Raw genomic sequence first — 21,594 nt, forward strand, 5'->3', positions numbered from 1 at the left:
AATAGAGGGAACATACCTCAGTGTAATAAAGGCTGTAGATGACAAACCCACAGCCAACATCACAATCAATGAATGAAAACTACAAGCATTTCCCTTAAGAACAGGAACAAGACTGGGATGTCTGCTTTCATATCTGTTAGTCATAGTACTGGAAGTCCTAGTCACAGATATCAGACAAGAATAAGAAATAAAAGGCATCCACATTGCTAAGGAAGAAGTAAAACATTCCTTATTTGGAGATGACAGGATAAGTGTATATAAAGAACCCTAAAGATTCCACTAAAAATCTACTAGAAGTGATAAATGAATTCGGTAATGTGGTAGGATGCAAAATAAATATCCAGAAATCAGCTGAATTTTTATACATGGATAATGAACCATTACAAATGGAAACTGAGAAAACAATCCCACTCACAATTGCTTAAAAACAAATACCTGGGAATAAATTTAACCAAGGACATAAAAGACCTGTCCTCAGAAAATTATAAGACACTGAAAACAGAAATTGAAGAAGATACAAATAAGTGGAAGCATACACCATGTTCATGAATAGGAAGAATTAACATCATTAAAATGTCCATACTACCCAAAGCAATCTATAGATTCAATGGAATTTCTATCAAAATACCAATAGTGTTTTTCACAGAAGTAGAACAAATATTTTAAAAATTTACATGAAAACCTGAATAGCCACACCAATCTTGAGAGAGAAGAACAAAGTTGGAGTAATCACACCACCTGATATTAAAGTATAGTACAATGCAATAGTAATCAAACAGCATAGTGATAGCATAAAAACAGACATAGTGATCAGTGGAACAGAATAGAGAGCCCAGAAAGAAATTCACACCTCTCTGGTCAATTAATATTTGACAGAAGCAGTGAAAACATACAATGGGGTAAAGAAAGTCTATGCAATAAATGGCATTGGGAAAATTAGACAGATACATGCAAACAAAAGAAACTAGACCATCTTCTTACAGTATACACAAGAATAAACTCAAAATGGATTAAAGACTTAAGTGTTAGACTCACCACAAGAATCCTAGGAACAAACAGGGCAGTAAAATCTTGCACATTTCTCATAGCAATATTTTTTTCTTATATATAGGGCAAGGGAAACAAAATAAAAAAAATAAAAAAATTGGAGTACATTAAACTAAAAAGTTTTTGTACAAAGAAATCATCAAGAAAATAATATGACAGCCCACTAAATGGGAAAATATATTTGCTAATGATATATCTGAAAAGGGGCTAATATCCAAAACTTGGTAAAAAGTTATAAAACTCAATACAGAAAAATAAACAATCCAATTACAAATGGGGAAAAAACATGAATAGACACTTTTCTAAAGAGGACATGTAGCCCTCATTGGTATGGTCAGTGATTTAGCACCAGCCTATGAACCAAAGGGTCACTGGTTTGATTCCCAGTCAGGACACATGCCTGGGTTGTGGGCCAGGTCCCCAGTAGGGGGTGTACGAAAGGCAACCACATATTGTTGTTTCTCTCCCTCTCTTTCTCCTTCCCTTCCCCTCTCTCTAAAAATAAATAAATAAAATATCTTTAAAAAAGAGGACATACAGATGGCCAATAGACATATGGAAAGATTTTCAACATCACCAATCATTGGAGAAATGTAAATTAAAACCACAATGAGATATCACCTCATACTTGTCAGAATGGCTATCATCCATAAATCAACAAACAAGTGTTGGTGAGAATGTGGAGAAAAGGGATCCCTGTACTCTATGGTGGGAACGCAGATTGGTGCAGCTATTGTAGAAAACAATATGTAGTTACCTCAAGAAACTAAAAATGGAACTCCCTTAGGACCCAGTGATCCTACTTTTGGAAACACAGCTGAAGAAACTAGAAACACTAATTTGAAAGAATATATGCAACCCTATGTTCATTGCAGCACTATTTACAATAGCCAAGCTATAGAAGTAACTCAAGTGTCCATCAATAGATGAGTACATAAAAAAGGAGTGGTACATTTACACAATGGAATACTACTCTGCATTTGAAAGGAAGAACTCTCACCCTTTACGACATCATGGATGGACCTGGAGAACATTATGCTAAGTGAAATAAGCCACTCAGAGAAAGACAAGAATCATATGACTGCACTCATATGTGTAATCTAATGAACAAAATAAACTAACAAACAAAATAGACTCATATATAGAGAACAGACTGACAGTTGTCAGAGGGGAGGGGGGTTGTAGGGCTGGGGAGAGAAGGAATTAAGGGAAAAAATCCTTATAGACACAAACAATAATAGTTTTGTGAACATGGGAGGGGAAGGAGGTGGGAGAAGTAGGAGAAGGTAAAAAAGGGATAAATGGTGATGGAAGGAGATTTGACTCGGGGTGGTGAACACACAATGCAATATACAGATGATATATTAAAGAATCGTATGCCTGAAACACATATAATTGTATTACCCAATGTCACCCCACTAAATTTTTAAAAGGTAGCTTCATCTAATTATTTTGATAATTTTTATTGTACTTTCATTAGTTCATGAACTCTAGCTAAAATTGTTGCTTTAACTACTTTTTCTATTAGTTTTAGAGATTTAGTCATCTTGTCCTTTCCATCTGTTATCTTATACTTAAGTACATATTAGTAAATTTTTCTGGTTCTTTGCAGTAAAAGAAAGAAACAACAGGTCCAAGGTGAAGGTGCTTGACCCCAGGACAACAAACCTGCACTTAATTGCAGTTTCAGAGCATTCCAGGAGTGTGGCGTTACACCAGTCAGTCTGGAATCTCCCTATCAACACTAGTGAGGTCCCTACCTGGTAAGACCCTTACTCCTTCCCCACAAAGAAAGGTGACCCTGCCTGAAACAATTGTTTCTTTTCTTTTGTTAGCAACTCTCTTGTCCTGTCCAGTTTCTGCCTATAAAAACTTTCCATTTTGTGCAGCTTCCCAGAGCTGCTCTCCCTTTGTTAGATGGGACACTGCCTGATTCATGAATTGTTCATAAAGCCAATTGGGTCTTCAAATGTACTTGGTTGAATTTTGTTTTTTAACATTTGTATATTGAATAATTTTTGAATGCATCTTAAGCATTTTAAATGTTTCATTATATTAATTATTATTTTTAAATTATAGTCCTCTGGAGAATGTTGATCCTTTTAGCAGGAAATCATCCTAGTTTTGTTCAGACTCTTAGTTTTGTATGTTCTTTTGTGATTGGTGGCTGAAACCTCAGTCCAGTTATCTAATCATTTGCTATGTTGGTTTGGGTCTTTCCCCATTAGGTGTAGCTCAGGGATTAGTCTGAAACTTTTTGGGGGTGTTCAGTCTCAGGTCAATTCTTGAAATCGCCATGACATTGTTTTGAGACTGTCCTGCTTGTGTCCCTCCAGAGGTTCATCTGAGGCCTGGACAGGGGTTCACATTTCAGCTCAGTTACCTCAGTTTTGTTTTTCTGATTTGGGTCCGCCCCATGCATGTTCAGTTTTGGAATTAGACTGGGACTTAATTTCTTCTCTATGTCTTTCCTTGGGGTCTTCCCTTACCAGCACAGCAGAGAGGCCAGAAAGACTGAGCTTCTTTCAGTTTTAGCTTTGTTATTATTGCCACCCTGTCACTGGGGGCTTGCTATCAGGGCAAAGGCAAAAGAAAATGTGAAATTTATCCTGGTGCAGGTTGCTTCTCCAATAGTGATTCTCCTATACGATCTGTCTGCTTTTGTATAATTTTCAAAATCCACAAGAAAATGAGACTGGTTACTTGTTTTTAACCATGCTTTAAGGAGTACAATTTTTGCTAAAATTCAAAAAATGTTTATTCTGCATCAATTTCCAAGAGGATGATAAGGTGCAGGACAACTAACCAAAGACTGTGTCTTTTTAGCACCTAAATAGCTGTTTTGTTTTCAATTTTCTTCTCCTCTCTCTATTTAAAAAAAGTTTCTCAACTTTTATTTGTTTTCCCTAGACAGTGGTTGGAAATGTTCTAGGCTGTCGATGGAGGCTCTAATGTTTCTGGCAATCAATATATTTCCTAGAATCTTGAAACGTTCTTAAAGGAGAATATCCCATTGCTGGTCTTGTTCTTCTTCAACTATGAGATGTTGCTTTTACCAGCATTGGAGATTGGAGAATTTCTCTGTATCCTTCCAGTGGAGAGGAAACAGTTCTGTTCTAAGGCCTCAAACAATCCTGTGACCGTGGCTTTGTACTTGTGGGCTTTGCCAATGCCTAGCAACCTTGAGAGGAGTTAAAATGTACACCAGCCTGAAAGCCAACAGGGATTGCTCCTCATAGTATATTATTAACTCTTTTTCCCCCTGTTCTAAACTTTAATCCTCAACATGATCCCATTAACTTTCTGTATTCTGAAAATATGTATAAGTCTCTCAGCTCCAGATAAGCCTATATTATCTCTCTGGGCTTTCGGTTTATTCTCTTTTACATTTTTATTCTTTTAGTTAGGAGGGCATTTAGAAGAGATAGGAGTGAGTAAAAAGCCCTAGGAATCAGAAGTCCGAATGCATAGACTACAAATTCACAAATGGACAGCATTACCTAATTTTCTCTTAGGAAGGCAATCTGGATGGGAATGAACCGTGAGTGAAGAACCCCCAAAGAGGCTTGGGGTCATGCTCCTGGAATCAAAGAGAACAAATATTCTGACTTTTTCAAGGAGCCCCACTGGCCAGAGCAAAAGCAGAGAATGTTTCTATTCTTTGGTTTTCAGAGATAGCTTCCTTCGTATGGATGTATGTTCTTCAACCCTAGGACAAACCTTTCTACCCAGAGTTACTCCTTGCCACATAGTACTACTCTCATTTTATGGGGCTCTGTCCTTTCCTCTAAAATGTTTCACCAGCATCATGCGAGTGCATGAGCATCAGTCAAGGCCAATAACTCTGACATTTTACGCACCACATATCAGCACTGGGCCACACAAAACTCATCTCGAGGCAACTGATCTGATTCCACAGACTCTTATGGACTTGAATTCCACAGCAGATATATCTATTAAAAACTGATTCAGTGAAGGGACTTGTTAGTCTACTTTTATAGTTATTAGGCATGTTATTTCTAATGGACTGTAGGACTAATACACCATCACAGATGTGGGAAAGAAGAAACAAATTGTGTGAAAGTTTTATATGTCTCAGAAAATGGAGGAAAAAACTGTTAGTTCTTGGGACCTTTGGTTCTGCACCTGGCCTCCAGAAGGTGATGCTGCACAAACTAGAGATCTTTTGGATCAGTGTCCTGTGTTGGGCTCCTCCTCCCTGCAGCTGGCTGAGTACTTTGCAGACAGAGACAAGTGACTAGAATCAGACATCAGAGAGCCCCAGGCTCATCTTGGCAGACTTTGTATTTTTATCCAGCAAGGAACTTGTCCAACCTACCCTCCCCCACATCTTTTACTTCCAAGGGTTTGCTTTCTGCAGCCACTTTCCTGCCTGCACAGAGGGGATTTTCCAGAAAAGAGCCCACAGCATTTCTACTGCTCAGCCATGCTCCTGTTGCTAATTTCAGTACTGGGGATAATATTTGTCCTGAGTAAGTAAAATTTCATAATAATCTATTCTACAGATTCTGACTAGAAATGCTTACTTCTCATAGAGAAGTCTGACCTGTTTTCACTGATAAAACGTTGATGTTGCAGGAGATGCCAGAGCCCAGTCAGTGACTCAGCCTGACAGCCATGTCAGTGTCTCTGAAGAAGCCTCATTGGAGCTGAGGTGCAAGTATTCTTATAGTGGAGTTCCTTATCTCTACTGGTATGTCCAATACCCTGGCCAAGGCCTCCAGCTTCTCATCAAGCACTTTTCAGGAGATAGCTGGGCTCAAGGCATCAAAGACTTTGGGGCTGAATTAAAGAAGAATGAATCTTCCTTCAACCTGAAGAAATCCTCAACCCTTTGGAGGGACTCAGCTGTGTACTTCTGTGCGCTGAGTGACACAGTGTCTGGGACTGCAGGGGGAGCTGAACAGAAACCACTCAGCATGTGGAGTTTTCTCAGACTTAAGATGTGTTCTTGTGCGGGGAGCATTTGGCCATAACAATTGTCCTGCTTATAGGAGTTTATTTAAGAAATTGGCTCATGTGACTGTGGAGACAGACAAGTCCAATGTTATTATGTAGGCTGGAAGTTCAGGAAAGAGTTGAAGTTGCAGTCTTAAGTCCTAAATCCAAACTGTTTCCAGTGGCTTTTCCATATGAATGGGTTGTCTTGGCCATGCTTTAGAGTTTCCTAAATTTTCTCCAACAAGCAGCATCTGGCTTCAGTGAGTCCAATACCTCTCACTAAGTTGCCCCATGCCCAGCACTAGCAGCAGCCATCCTTGGTTCACAGCTTGGCCTCGCTTGGGCACTTCCAAGCTCAGCAGAAGTAGCAGCATTTCCCATATTGCTTTGTAGCTTATGCTGTGTAGCTCTGAACAGAACACAGGCAGTGGCTTACCTTGGACATACCAAGAACAATCGGGGTTCATTTACAATAGGAGGGTATGCACAGCCCACACAGTAGGTGCCCCTTGAATACCCAGCTTGAGTAATAGGGGAGGCTGTGCTACTCTGTTCAACAGGACACCTACTATATATTAGGTCACTCTTCCAAGCTTGGGAGATGTAGCAATCTATCTAATACATAGAAACAAACACAGGGAAGCTACCAAAATGAGGAGACAAATAAGCATGGTGCTACCGAAAGAACAGAACAAAACTCCAGAAAAAGAACTAAATGAAATGCATACAAGCAAGCTAGTAGATGCAGAGTTCAAAACATTGATTATAAAGATGGTCAATGAACTTAGGAGAAGAATAGATACTCTCAGGAAGAATTTCAACAAAAAGATAGAAAACATAAAAATAGATGTAAAATACCATTAAAAAAGAACAAATCAGAAATGAATAATACAATAATAAATGAAGAAGAAGAATTTGTGGAAAGTACACATTCCAAGAGGCAACTTGAAAAAAATACTTCCGTATTCAAACACATGTTAGTAGAGCTTGAGAAACAACCTCTTTTCCCATAGTTTGTCCTATGAACATTCATCATATTGTGTTATAAGTGGAATGATGAGAGTAAGCAATACTCTTTTTTTTTTCTGCTGTGACATCACAACAAGACACGACAAGAATGAGTTTAAAATTCTGTGGAAATGGAGGCATTTTCCCATGCTGACTCCAGAAGTGCTTCACTGAGACACAACCGTCCTCTTAGTTCAGGGTTCCTGATGGTTATTTTGTAAATTTGCATGGAACTGGCTACATCATAAAGCACCTGAGACTTCTGATTTCCCAGACTTTAATTCTGGAGATTATGATTTTGTAAAGTGGAGAGATCTCCAAATGTGTGCATGATCACCAACTAACCATTTTTGTGATTTCTTATAAAAACAGTTTTGAGTCAGACTAGGATTTACCTGGAAGCAAGATGTCAACAGGCTGAGAAAAATGCTTCCCAGAATAAAAGTTTGCAGTTTCTTTTATGCGTTTGGGATTCAGGAGGGAAGGTAAGGAAGATTACATAAAGGTGGGAGAAAGCAGGGCAGGACTAGAATTACAGGATAGTTAAGGGTGATATAGCTTGTTCCAGAGGTGTGTTAACCAAATGCACACACGCAGAGACATGAACAGGGCTTGCTTAAAAATAAAACTTTTACTAAAGAAGTTCTATGCCTGGGGTGAGGCTACCTAACATGACCTACCCAGTTACATTTATGATCAGATCATCCCTAGTAATTCATCTAAAAAAGAAGTTTCACCCTCGGTATAAAATGCTTCTGCACATCAGCAGTTATGTCTCCACCAATCCTAGAAGCTGAGATTCAGCTTGTTCTTTTGTCTTTGGAAGCAAAGCCATATTATGAATGTGTTATATCATGTGGTAAAACTAATTTTGTTGAACCATGTTGGGCATTATAATGGGGAGATGCATACATGCAGAAAACATACCCGAGGCATAACTTCTATTAAAAATTTAGAACATTTTGCCTCATGCCTTTGAGCCACTTGGATTATCTGAGAATCATTAAAACCCTAAGGAAGGAGAAAGTGATGCCAGATAATTTATAGGGATTCAATAACTTGAATTTTATGTTTCTTTAATGGTAAGAGTTACATATTTTTTCACATGTAAGTCAATATATATGTAATATAAAATTTCTTTTATTCTCTGGAAAGCTTTTTATTAAATTGTGCTTCTTTTAATGGATGTCTGAGCCAAGTGGTATTTCAAGTAGGTGAAGTTCCTCAAAGACTGTCATTTATTTATTCATTTATGCACTTAAGAAATATTTTTTGCCCTGGCTGGTGTGCCGCAGTGGATTGAGTGCTGGCAGCGACACAAAGGTTCACCAATTCAATTCCCAGTCGGGCACATGACTGGGTTGCAGGCCAGGTCCCTGGTAGGGTGTGTGAGAAAGGCAACCACACATTGGTATTTCTCTCCCTGTCTTTCTCCCTCACGCATCCTCTCTCCAAAACAAAAATATTAAAAAAAGAGAAAACAGAATAAAAAAATAAAAAAAGAAGTAGTTTTTGATCACTTGCTGTGAAGTGTGCAACGTTGTTATACATGTGGAAATAGAGCAGTGAAAAATGGTTCTCTGCTATACCAAAGCATCTACTAATGGTTAAACATATTGTCTCATTATCTGTCTGATTTTATGTTACACATTGGTTATATAATATTTCAGTGAATTAGAAGGAGACTAAACATGGCTAAATAAGAAAAAGTTAAATTGAATTCTTTTCAGAAATGTCATGGTATGAAGCTTCCATTTCAGGCAGTGTGCTGGGAAAAATGAGCTTATTTAAAAGACAAAGTATTGTTTCGATTTTCAAAGGACCATCTGTCAGTTAACAAGAGTCATTAAAAAAAGAAAAAAAGCCAGAGGCGAAGATATCAGACTGACTTTTGAGAGAACAGGTTAACATTCCTACAAGTTTAGTATCTCACCCACAAGGGGGCGTATTTCCTAATGAATGCACATTTCCTGCTTAAATTCTGAGCTCACATTCATCCTTTCACTCTGACCTTAAACTAACCATTCCTCACACTCAGAAGTCAAGACCCAAGAACACCAGAGACTCTAAGAATGAACTCTTTTCCAGGATCTGTGATTATGCTGTTCTTAATGTTTGGTACGTGAAATGGCACAAAAAGCTTAAAGTCTTTATGTTGGAAATTTTTAACCATGATTTTCTCTGAGGGGTAAAGCCCCAGATCATGCTCAAGACAATCAGAACCTTTGTTCTTATTTTTTTCAGGAAGAAACAATGGAGGGTCAGTGACTCAGACAGAAGGCCAAGTGACTGTCTCAGAAGGGGATTCCTTGACTGTGAACTGCTCCTTTGAAAGCACAGGGTACCCCACTCTCTACTGGTATGTTCAGTATCCTGGAGAAGTTCCACAGCTCCTCCTGAAAGCCACAAAGGCTGATGTTAAGGAAAGCAACAAAGGTTTTGAAGCCACATACCGCAGACAACCAAATTCTTTTCACTTGGAGAAAAACTCAGTGGATGAGTCAGATTTGGCAGTGTACTACTGTGCTCAGAATGACACAGTGACAGAAACTGCAGGGGGAGCTGAGCACAAACCCTGAGAAGTAATGAGAAGCATCAATGCTCAGTGTCTGACAGATGATTACTTTAGTTTAGGGACCAGAATCTGGCCTACTATTATTGTCACCTGTCACTCACCAAAGCACACTCATTGGTATGCAAGTCATCCAAATGAACTCTAAGAACACAGCAGAAGAACAAGAAGTAAACAGGCCTCATATGAGGTGCTTTAATGGTGAGAGTGAAAACAGAGCTTGTCACCATAGTTCATTAATCATACTTGAAATTTGTGGTTTTGAATGCAGACATGTTGAATGAAAGAAATAATCTATGCGTTCATCCTTGCATAACACTGGATGCCCCTGATTGGTCCCAAATCATCCAGGGAAATACTGGACTTAGAGACACACCTGTAACAGATGAGGTTGCCAATGTCTCCTTGATAAACTAGGGCATGAAAGCATGATTTCTGGGGAAATATCAGCCCAAGAAGCAACATATCCTTAAAGGAAGGAAGAAATACAAGAATGAAAGGAGGAGAGAGGAGGCGAAAGGAGGTAGAGGAGAGAGTATTCCATACGAGCAGTCATATGGAAAGAGTAGACCAAGCATTTCTTACAGCTCTTTTGGGGAATTTACATGTCAGGCATAGGGTGATGTTCTCCATGCACATAGTAGCAAAATTTTTATATCTCTGTAATAAGAATAGTGTCTGCATCATAGTAAAATCTCTTCAAACATTTACTAGCTTAATAAATGAGTAGGAAAAGTTATTACTGCTATCACAAAGGGCTACCATTTCTTTCATTCAGCAAATTTATTCAACACAAAATTATTTGTGTCCTCTCTGTGCCAGATACTAACCTCGACAGTAGCTTGCATTATAAACAAAATTTGCTGCCCCAGTAGAGTTCATATCTTAATACAGGATTTACTCCATGTCTTTAACATACATCAGATCATTTAATTCTCTCAAAAATTGTTGTATAGTACTATGCCCATTGTGAACACAAAGACAGTGAAGTACAAAGAGTCTAAGTCACTTATTCATGATCACATAGGCACTTAGTATAACAACCAGGTCTCAAATGCAGCTTCTCAATGCACATGTATTCAGTATTAGTCTGCAGTATGTATATACATGTATGTACAGATCCCTTTGCCAGTAATGAGGAGGACCCTGCACCAGAAATTAATCAGAAGTTTTGAGCAACTGTAGATCTGATTCTAAGATGTTCTTGCCTTTCTGCTCACACCTACAAACTGACACTTTGAGTAGATATAAGTGTATCCAGTGGAGCCAAGCCTGGAGTTTGATGAGCCAGGCAGTCAAATTGAGTCTGCCTTTCACGTGGCAGGAGAGAATATAGGATATAGAAACTGGACTTGGATGCAGCCCTGGGCAGTGTCCTTGATAGAAAAAGTATGGAGATACATCCGAGAGCCTCCTTGGTTTTTCTGGCTTCATTTTTGTTGTGAGATAGTGGAGAGTTTTAGGGAGGTTAACACAAACAGTTTAAGATACATTTTCCTTAGGATTTGGGACATTGAAATAGGAAGAAGGAAAAAAAAGTTATATTTTAGTTCATCTGGGATAATTCTTGGGAATTGTAGAATGGTTGCAAGTCAGTAAGCATAAAGACTTGACCAATCCCTTAGATGTGGCATATATCTTTTATTAATTTGTAATTGCAGTTCTATAAACTGCACATGAAGTGTAAAATTTGATCAGTTTTGACATGCCAAAATCAAGGTAATGAACATTTTCAGTCCTACAAAGGGTTTCTTTTGCCCTTTACAATTCCTTCCTCTCTCAACTTTGGACTTGAGAGAATCATCTTCTAACCATTGCAATAGATTACTTTGCATGAATTTAGGCATTCTATTTTAGTACTGTTTTTCTGTTTGACCCATTTTTAGTTTTTTTTTGTTTCCAAAGTCTCTTATTTCTTTTACTAAATACTTTTGAATTTTATTGTTGCTCAAGTACAGTTTTCTGCCTTTTCCCTTCACCCGTCCCCACAACCCCAGTCATCCCCACCTCCCTCCTCTGTTTCCACCCCCTTGTTTTTGTCCATGTGTCCTTTATACTTGTTCCTGTAAACCCTTTACCCTTTCCCTCTACAATCCACTCCCCCCTCTACTCCACTCTGGTTACTGTCAGCCTGTTCTCTATTTCAGTGTCTTTGACTATATTTTGCTTGCTTGTTTGTTTTGTCGATTAGGTTAGTTAAAGGTGAGATCATATGGTATTTGTCTTTCACTGCCTAGCTTATTTCACTTAGCACAATGCTCTCCAGTTCCATCCAAGCTGTCGCAAAGGGTAGGAACTCCTTCTTTCTTTTCTGCTGCATAGAATTCCATTGTGTGAATGTACCATAGTTTTTTAATCCACTCATTTACTGATGGGCACCTAGGTGGCTTCCAGCACTTAGCTATTGTAAATTGTACTGCTATGAACATTGGGGTGCATAGGTTCTTTTGGATTGGTGTGTCAGGGTTCTTAGTATATAATCTCAGCAGTGGAATTACTGGGTCAAAAGGCAGTTCCATTTTTAGCTTTCTGAGGAAATACCATATTATTTTCCATAGTGGTCGCACCAGTCTTCAATCCCACCAACAATGCAGTAGGGTTCCCTTTTCTCTACAACGTCTCCAACACTTGTTTGTTGATTTATTTATCATTGCCATTCTGACTGGTGTGAAGTGGTATCCCATAGTGATACTGAACATCTTTTCATACATTTCTGGACCCTCTGTATGTCCTCCTTGGAAAAGTGTCTGTTCAAGCCCTTTGCCCACTTTTTAATTGGGTTGCTTGTCTTCTTAGAGTGGAATCATGTGAGTTCTTTATATATTTTGGAGATCAAACCCTTGTCTGAGGTATCATTGGCAAATATGTTTTCCCATATGGTTGGTTGACTTTTCATTTTAATGCTGTTTTCTTCAGCTGTGCAGAAGCTTTTTATTTTGATGAGATCTCATTTGTTTATTCTTTCCTTTATGTCCCTTGCTCTAGAGGACATATCAGTGAAGATATTGCTGCATGGAATGTCTCGAATTTTCCTGCCAATATTTTCCTCTAAGACTTTTATGGTGTCATGACTTATATTTAGTCTTTTATCCACCTTGAACTTATTTTTGTGTATGGTGTAAGATGGTGGTCAAGTTTCCTTTTTTTTTTTTTTTTTTGCATATAGCTGTCCAGATCTCCCAACACCATTTGTTGAAGAGACTGTTTTTGCTCCATTTTATGCTGCTGCCCCTTTTGTCAAATGCTAATAGACCACAGAGACCTGGTTTTATTTCTGGGCTCTCTATTCTGTTCCATTGGTACATGTGTTTGTTCTTATGCCAGTACGAGGCTGTTTTGATTACAGTGGCCTTGTAATGCAGTTTGATATCAGGTATTGTGATCCCTCCTATTTGTTCTTCTTTCTCAGAATTGCTGCAGCTATTTGGGATTGTTTATGGTTCCATATAAATTTTTGAAGTGTTTGTTCTATATCTGTGAATTATGCCATAGGTAATTTAATAGGGATTGCATTGAATCTGTAAATTGCTTTGGGTAGTATGGACATTTTAATGATGTTAATTCTTCCAATCCATGAACATGGTATATGTTTCCATTTGTTTGTGTCTTCCTTGATTTCTTTCTTCAGTGTTGTGTAGTTTTCTGAGTACAGGTCTTTCCACTCCTTGGTGAGATTTATTCCTAGGTATTTTATTTTAATTTTTATTCTCTTTTTCCTGACTGATTTTGGATTAGTAAAATACTTTTTAATAGTCCACTTTATATGTTGGCCTTTGACTGTATCTCTTTGCAATGTTTTGAGTGGTTGTAGAGTTTACAATATACATGAGTACTATTCAGAGTCTACCGAGGGTTAATATTGTATTATTTCATGTAAAACGTTGAAATCTTGCACAATTTATCTCTTTATCCACCAGTCCTGAGGTTGGTTTTAGTTGTTCATTTGTAGGATGTCTATATACATTGAAAACACCACCATGTATAGTGTGTACATTTTAAAATTTGAAGGAAGAATAAGAAGTCTTTTCTATTTATCATCTATTTATCATTTCATGTGTTTTTTCTTTGTTCCTGAAGATTCAAGTTTTCCTTTGGTACCGGGTATGTGTCGGAAATGCTGCATTTTTCTTCAACCTCGAAAAATTTCCTTTAGCATTTTTTTCTGAACAGTCTATAATTTTTAGTTGCCTGCAACTATCGATCTCTTTATTTCACCTTTATTTTGGAAAGATATTCTATTGGATCTGCAGTTTTGTATTGAGAGTATTTTTTGCACTTTATTTAGTTTAATTAATGAATTTTTCAAAAGATTTTATTTATTTATTTTTAGAGAGGGAAAGGGAGGAGCCATTTGAGCACCCCCTACCGGAGACCTGGCCCGCAACCCAGGCTTGTGCCCTGACTGGGAATCAAACTGGCGACCCTTTGGTTCAAAATCTGGCACTCAATCCACTGAGCCTCACCAGCCAGGGCTTATTAATGAAATTTTTATTGCGGTAACATTGGTGAATATCATTTTATAGCTTTCACGTGTTCAACGTTATAACTTGATGGCTGCATACACCACATATGCTCACCACCAAAGTCTAGTTTCCACCAGTTATTATACCTTTGACTCACTGTACCCATTTTGCCTTTCTGTCATACCCCCTTACCTGTTGTAACTACCAATATGTTATGCATATCTATGAGTTTGTGTTTGTGTTTGTTTCTTTACATATACATATATATTTTTTACATAATGTATATATTCTACATGTGTGTGAAAACATACAATTTTTCTTTTTCACTTTGCACAATACCATTAAGGCCCACCCTTGTTTTTGCAAATAGCAATATTCCATCTTTTTATGACTGAATAATGTTCTATTGTGTGCATGTATATATATCTCACATATTCTACCTATTTATTTTTTGATGGGCACTTAGATTGTTTTCATACCATGGCTGTTGTAAATAATGCTTCAGTAAACATAGGGGTGAACTTTTCAAATAAGTGTGTTCTTTGGATAAATATGGAGAAGTGCTATAGCAGGATCATATGGTAGTCTTATTCTTAATTTTCTGAGGAATCTTTGTACTCTTTTCCATAGTGGCTGCACAAATAATGATTCCACCATATTTCTCACTTCAAGTATACTATTTTACTCTCTTTATGTTGTCACTATCTCCATGTTTTATGATAAATCCATGGTCATTAAAATAATTGCTCATACACACATATATGTGTTTTTTCCAGCCAATAAATTTATGTATACATTATATTACATATACATTATTACATAATCCTTGGCTGAGCATAGTTTAATTATGATGCAATTAGGTGTAATTTTCTATGATTTTCCTATTTTTGGTTTGCCAATGTTTTTGAATTTGTAAATTCCTGTCTTTCATCCAATTGGTCATGTTTTTGTCCATTCTTTTTTTAAAATATGGTTTAGGCTGCAATCAGCTTCTTTATATATTTTGGGGGGATTCTAGTTACATACATTTTGTTTCAGTTTTTTAAATCAGGACTTTTTCAATATTTAATTTTGGTACAGAGGAATTAGACCATTCAGAAGTGACAGGTATTTGTGGTTTTGTGTCATGTCTAGAGCACACATTAGGTCTGCGAAATCTAGTTTTCCAGAAATGCTGCTTTAATGTTCAGCTGCTACTAAATGTTCATTTGGTAAATTTAACTCAATAATAGTTTCCTTTCTTTAAAAGAATATTTTATTGATCATGTTATTAGAGTTGTTCAAGTTTTTTTGCCGTTTGCCCCCCTCTGCCTGTTACTGCCTTTACCTCCAGCAATTCCATCTGCAGTTCATGTCCACAGGTCATGCAATAAGTTCTTTGGCTTCTCCATTTTCTATACTATTCTTAACATCCCCCAGTCTATTTGTAACTACCAATTATGCTTCTTAATCCCTGTACCTTGCCCTGTTCCCGTTCTTTACCTTCTCCCTCCCTGCTGATAACCCTCCAAATGATCTCGATATATATGGTTCTGTTCCTGTTCTAGTTGTCTGCTTAGTTGGAGTCTCTCCTGCATGTGTCTACTCAGCAGTCAGACTGAGACTTAAACAGTGGCTCACATCACAGCTTTGTTCTCCTGGTGTGGACCTCCCCATGCATGTCCAGTTTTGGGATTAGTCTGGCACTTAATCGATGCTCCATGTTTGTCACGAGGGTGTTTCTTTCCATTTTAGCTTTGTGTTTTGCCACCATGCCATCAGGCGTCTGACATCAGAGAAAAGTGCCCCACCTAGCTCCCCACCCCCAAAAAAAAAGAAAAAAAAGAAAGAGTGAAATGTATCCTTGAGGAGCTTGCTTCTCCAATTTTTGACATTCCTGCTTTTGTATAATTTTTAGAATCCACTTGAAAATTAGAATGCTTACTTGTTTTTATTCATGCCTTAGGTACTAAAATTTTTGCTACAATTCTAAAATTTCAGAAGAATGTATCCATTTCTAATGGTACAATGAGTCAAAGACTATGTTTTTTAAAATATATTTTATTGATTATGCTATTACAGTTGCCTCATTTCCCCCCCTTTATTCCCCACCACCCTGCACAGCCCTTCCCACCTGCATTCCCCCCCTTTAATTCCTGTCCATGGGTCATATGTATAAGTTCTTTGGCTTCTACATTTCCCATACTATTCTTAGCCTCCCCCCTGTCTATTTTCGACCTACCATTTATGTTACTTATTCTCTGTACCTTCCCCTCTCTTTTTCCCTCCCACTCCTCCACTGATAACCCTCCATGTGCTCTCCATTTCTGTGATTCTGCTCCTGTTCTAGTTGCTCGCTTAGTTTGCTTTTTTTGTTTGTTTGTTTGTTTATTTTTAGGTTTGGTTGGTAATAGCTGTGAGTTTGTTGTTATTTTACTGTTCATATTTTTGATCTTCTTTTTTTTAGATAAGTCCCTTTAATATTTCCCATAATAAGGGCTTGATGATGATGAACTCCTTTCACTTGACCTTATCTGAGAAGCACTTTATCTCCCCTTCCATTCTAAATGAAAGCTTTGCTGGATAAAGCAATCTTGGATGTAAGTCCTTGCCTTTCATGACTTGGAATACTTCCTTCTAGCCCCTCTTGCCTATAAGGTGTCTTTTGAGAAATCAGCTGACAGTCTTATGGGCATTCCTTTGTAGATAACTGCCTTCTTTTCTCTTGCTGCTTTTAAGTTTCTCTCATTATCTTTCATCTTGGCTAATGTAATTATGGTGTACTTGGGTGTGTTCCTCCTTGGGTCCACTTCTTTGGGGCTTCTCTTTGGGACTCTCTGGGCTTCCTGGACTTCCTGGAAGTCTATTTCCTTAGCGAGACTGGGGAAGTTCTCCTTCATTATCTGTTCAAATAAATTTTCAATTTGTTGCTCTTCCTCTTCTCCTTCTGGCGCCCCTATGATTCAGATGTTGAAACATTTAAAGATGCCCTGGAGGTTCCTAAGCCTCCCCTCATTTTTCTGAATTCTTGAATCTTCATTCTGTTCTGGTTGAATGTTTCTTCCTTTTGGTCCAAACCATTGATTTGAGTCCCAGTTTTCTTCCTGTTAGTTTCCTGTAAATTTTTCTTTATTTCACATAATGCAACCTTCATTGCTGCCTGGGTCTTTTTTATGCTGTTGAAGTACCCAGTGAGTTCCTGGAGCATCCTGATAACCAGTGTTTTGAACTATGTATATGATAGGTTGGCTATCTCTTTGTTGCTTAGTTGTGTTTTCTCTGTAGCTTTGAACTATTCTTTCATTTGGCCCCCTTTTTTTTTTTTTGGTTGCTGCATGCCAGTTTTGTAGTAAGGGGTGGAGCCTTAGGTAATCACCAGGGTGGGGCAACCCACAAAGCTGTGTTGTGACGCTGTATGTGGGGGAGGGGTCCGAGAGGGAACAGTGCCGTTGCCCCACTCTCTGCTGGTTTTCAGTCACTTTCCCCTCTACCCACAATCAAATTGGGCCCTTCTGGTGCTTATTCTCAGGTGGGTGGGTTTGTGTACATTCTAGGACCCTGTGGGTCTTTCCAACAAACTCTCCTGTGAGGCTGGGAGTTTCTCCTACTGCCTCAACCCCCACAGGTGTTTTTAGTCAGAGGTTTTGAGGCTCTTCTTCCCTGCACTGGAACCCTGGGTTGTGCAGTCTGTCTTGCCCCCCAGGTGTTCCTCCAGATTTATCTGCACATGAATGTGGGGCCACCCAGTCTGCAAGCCACCACCTCACCTGGTCCGCCAGCCACTGCTGTTCCATGAGTCGTCTCTGCCCCGCTGCCCATCTCTGCCCCTCCTACCGGTCTGGATGAATGTTTTTCCTTTAACGCCTTTGTTGTTGGACTTCCATGCAGTTTGATTTTCTGTCAGTTCTGGTTGTTTTTTGTTTTTGTTTTTAAATTTGTTGTTGTCCTTCTTTTTGTTGTGCAAGGAGGCTTCCATCTTGGCCGGAAGTCAAGATTATGTTTTTTCAGTACCTAAAAACAGTATTTTCATTTTCAATTTTTCCTTCCTCTATTTAAAATTTTTAAAAAATATTTTCTTGTTTTCAATGAACCAAAGTTTATGGTGTTCTGGGCTGTCTATGGAGACTTTTTTTATCTTTCTGGCAATCACTATATGAATTTCTTAGAATTCTGTCAAAATTCTTAGAACATTTCATTTCTGATCTTATTTTTCTTTAACTAAAACACACTGCATTTACCACCATTAAAGACTGGAGAATTCCTTACATTCTTCTAGCTCAGAGGAAACAGCACTGTTCCAAGTCATCAAAAATCCTATGGTGTTTGCCTTTGGGCACACCAGAGTTTGCCAGTGCCCAGTGACATGGACAGGAGGTGAAAGGACCACCATCCTAAAGGTCAGATGGCTCCTTACGGGTTTAATATTATGTTTTCTTTTTCCTGTCCTAACTTACTTATCAATATGAGCCCATCTACTTTCTGAATTCTGGAAATAGGTATAAATATCTCCATTCATATGCTTCTTACTATTTTTACTTATGGATTTGGGTTAGTTCTCTTTTATATTTTTATTTTTTATTTAGGAGGACATTTAGAAAGGCTGGGAAGTGAGTATATAGTGAGTTTGGGTAAGGGGAACCCCCAAACCCAAAATTTATTTATAAAAAATTGTATATATATATCCTTACATGTTTAAACTCCAGTCACCTTCAAAGTTATCTCCATTTGATGCAATGCATTTACAAGATTGTTTTCCCATTGCTAAAAATAGCTTTTGAACTAATTGATTCTGATGACTTTTAGTGCTTCTGCTGTTGTTTGTTTGTTTGCTTCACCTCTTCCACATCCGCAAGATGTTTCCCTTTGAACACTTTTTTCAGTTGGGGAAATGAAAACAATTCATCTGGGGAGAGATCTTTTGTTATGTGGATACATGGAACTTTTGATACATGTCTGAAAAAGGGATGAAAACACCAGTTCTCTGGAGCTTTGGTTCTGTACCTGGCCTCCAGAGGGCAATGCTGCACAAACTAGAGATCTTTGGATCAGTGTCCTGTGTTGGGCTCCTCCTCCCTGCAGCTGGCTGAGCACTTTGCAGACAGAGACAAGTGACTAGAATCAGACATCAGAGAGCTCCAGGCTCATCTTGGCAGACTTTGTATTTTTATCCAGCAAGGAACTTGTCCAACCTACCCTCCCCTACATCTTTTACTTCCAAGGTTTTGCTTTCTGTAGCTACTTTCCTGCCTGCACAGAGGAGATTTTCCAGAAAAGAGCCCCCAGCATTTCTACTGCTCAGCCATGCTCCTGTTGCTTATCCCAATACTGGAGATGATATTTGTCCTGAGTAAGTAAAATTTCATAATGATCTATTCTACAGATTCTGACTAGAAATACTTCTAATAGTGAAGCCTGCTTTGTTTTCACTGATAAAACGTTGATGTTGCAGGAGATGCCAGAGCCCAGTCAGTGACTCAGCCTGACAGCTATGTCAGTGTCTCTGAAGAAGCCTCATTGGAGCTGAGGTGCAAGTATTCTTATAGTGGAGTTCCTTATCTCTACTGGTATGTCCAATACCCTGGCCAAGGCCTCCAGCTTCTCATCAAGCACTTTTCAGGAGATAGCTGGGCTCAAGGCATCAAAGACTTTGGGGCTGAATTAAAGAAGAATGAATCTTCCTTCAACCTGAAGAAATCCTCAACCCATTGGAGGGACTCAGCTGTGTACTTCTGTGCGCTGAGTGACACAGTGTCTGGGACTGCAGGGGGAGCTGAACAGAAACCACTCAGCATGTGGAGTTTTCTCAGACTTAAGATGTGTTCTTGTGGGGGGAGCATTTGGCCATAACAATTGTCCTGCTTATAGAAATTTATTTAAGAAATTGGCTCATGTGACTGTGGAGACAGACAAGTCCAATGTTATTATGTAGGCTGGAAATTCAGGAAAGAGTTGAAGTTGCAGTCTTAAGTCCTAAGTCCTTAGGTCAGGCTGACAGGATCAAAGTCAGGCTGGATTTCCATGTTAGATTCTTGAGGAAGAATTCCTTTTGTCCTAGAAACCTTGTTGTTTTGCTTCATCTAATTGGATGAAAGCTATTTTTCCTGTGGTATTTTTAACAATCTTATGCTATATGTTAGCAAGTGAGGCAAAGAGAGGTGTAAAGACCCAAGCATTTTATATAATTCTACAGTTCCATGCCTTATACATATTATTTCAAAGCTGTTTGCTCTTTTAGAACCTATATAATAACAGATAGTATTTTAGAATGATGAGGGAGAGAGTAGTCTTATTAAATCAGATGTTTTACTTGCCTTGATGATGACTGATTTAAGGAATTGACTCTGTGGGCTCTTATTTACCATATTATCTCTCTATCAATTCGGAGAACAGAAAATGAATTCCCCATGTTCTTTTCTTATAATTTTGCCTCCATATCTACTTGGTCATTCACAGACAATTTCTTGGAATATTCCCCTTGTGTCTCACTGTGCCAGTCACAGTGTGTCAGAATATTTTCTCTAAGTGTAAGTATCTCTAGTCAGGAATTCTGAAAAGTTTTTGGCCAGCAGTAAGGGATTGATGAAATCTATGAAGGGCTTTGAAAACTGTCGTGGTCATGTTAATTCTGGCAACTATTTCTATAGTTAGAAAGAGAATGAAGATTTAGAATTCATCAGTTTTTGTGTAAGGACTTTTCTCAGTTATGTCTGTAGCTTCCTATTATTTTCATATCTTAAACTCCATAAATCTACAGCAGAAATTTGTGTGTATCATTCTTTGGGTGCTTTTTCCTCCCAGCTATAGATGTTTTTTTCTTGTCTTCATTCTAATTTTGTATGATTTCACTCTTGGAATATTAGAGAGGGATTCTGATATGTTAATATTGTCATAATTAATCATGTAGCAAGTTCAGCATTGCCATCTCTGCTAGAAATATTCATTAAAAGTGCAGGGTATACTGGGTGTTCACTGATCTTGGTTTAAACTTATTACCCAGTATAAACATTTTTGTCTAGGGTGGAAAGAAGAGTATAAGAAGCTGTTACAATCTCTGTGTTCTTAAAGCCTTGGGGAGTAACAAATAATCTGGAGAAGAAGGAGAAGAAGGAAGAGGAAGCTTCCTGCTCTGTAGCTTACGCTGTAATGTATAAAAAGAGACATGCATAGGAGCTGTCCAAATATATAGATAGTAAATAGATTGTGGTCATCTTAGCCAAATGGCAAACTGGGGGATCAACAGTAATTTTTAGGGCATAGAGATATGGTTGTATGTACTATAGGTGTTTGAGTCATTTCTATAAAGTTAAAAGGATGTCAACAGGGTGTTAGAAACATTGAATTATGCATAAGAAATGTGTGTTCAATTAGCATTCCTTTCCCTTCTTCCTTCCTATTTTTGATCAGGCGCTCTTCTACATCTATTTTCAGGTGACTCACTGTGATTGGCTCAGCCAATTGCCAAAGGAACTATGGTGGGCACTTTGTGTATATTGCTATGAGAAGAATAACTACAAGTCTCTTTTGATTTTGAACTCAAGCAGACTATGACAAAAATAAGTTCTA

The 21,594-nt window shown here is 38.2% G+C and overlaps 3 gene segments (V, D, J or C); all 3 read left to right on the top strand.

Moving 5' to 3' along the window:
- The first annotated feature begins 5,334 nt into the window (after positions 1-5,334).
- On the top strand, positions 5,335-6,044 carry LOC118498335. The segment is given in 2 exon segments: positions 5,335-5,540; positions 5,647-6,044. Coding segments are annotated over 2 exon segments (444 nt in total).
- A 1,744-nt stretch (positions 6,045-7,788) lies between these two features.
- On the top strand, positions 7,789-9,596 carry LOC118498358. The segment is given in 2 exon segments: positions 7,789-7,876; positions 9,262-9,596. Coding segments are annotated over 2 exon segments (423 nt in total).
- A 9,540-nt stretch (positions 9,597-19,136) lies between these two features.
- LOC118500814 lies at positions 19,137-20,218 on the top strand. The segment is given in 2 exon segments: positions 19,137-19,378; positions 19,481-20,218. Coding segments are annotated over 2 exon segments (444 nt in total).
- Positions 20,219-21,594: the final 1,376 nt, after the last annotated feature.

The sequence above is a fragment of the Phyllostomus discolor genome, chromosome 1 (genome assembly GCF_004126475.2).
Source record: "Phyllostomus discolor isolate MPI-MPIP mPhyDis1 chromosome 1, mPhyDis1.pri.v3, whole genome shotgun sequence".
NCBI lineage: Eukaryota > Metazoa > Chordata > Mammalia > Chiroptera > Phyllostomidae > Phyllostomus > Phyllostomus discolor.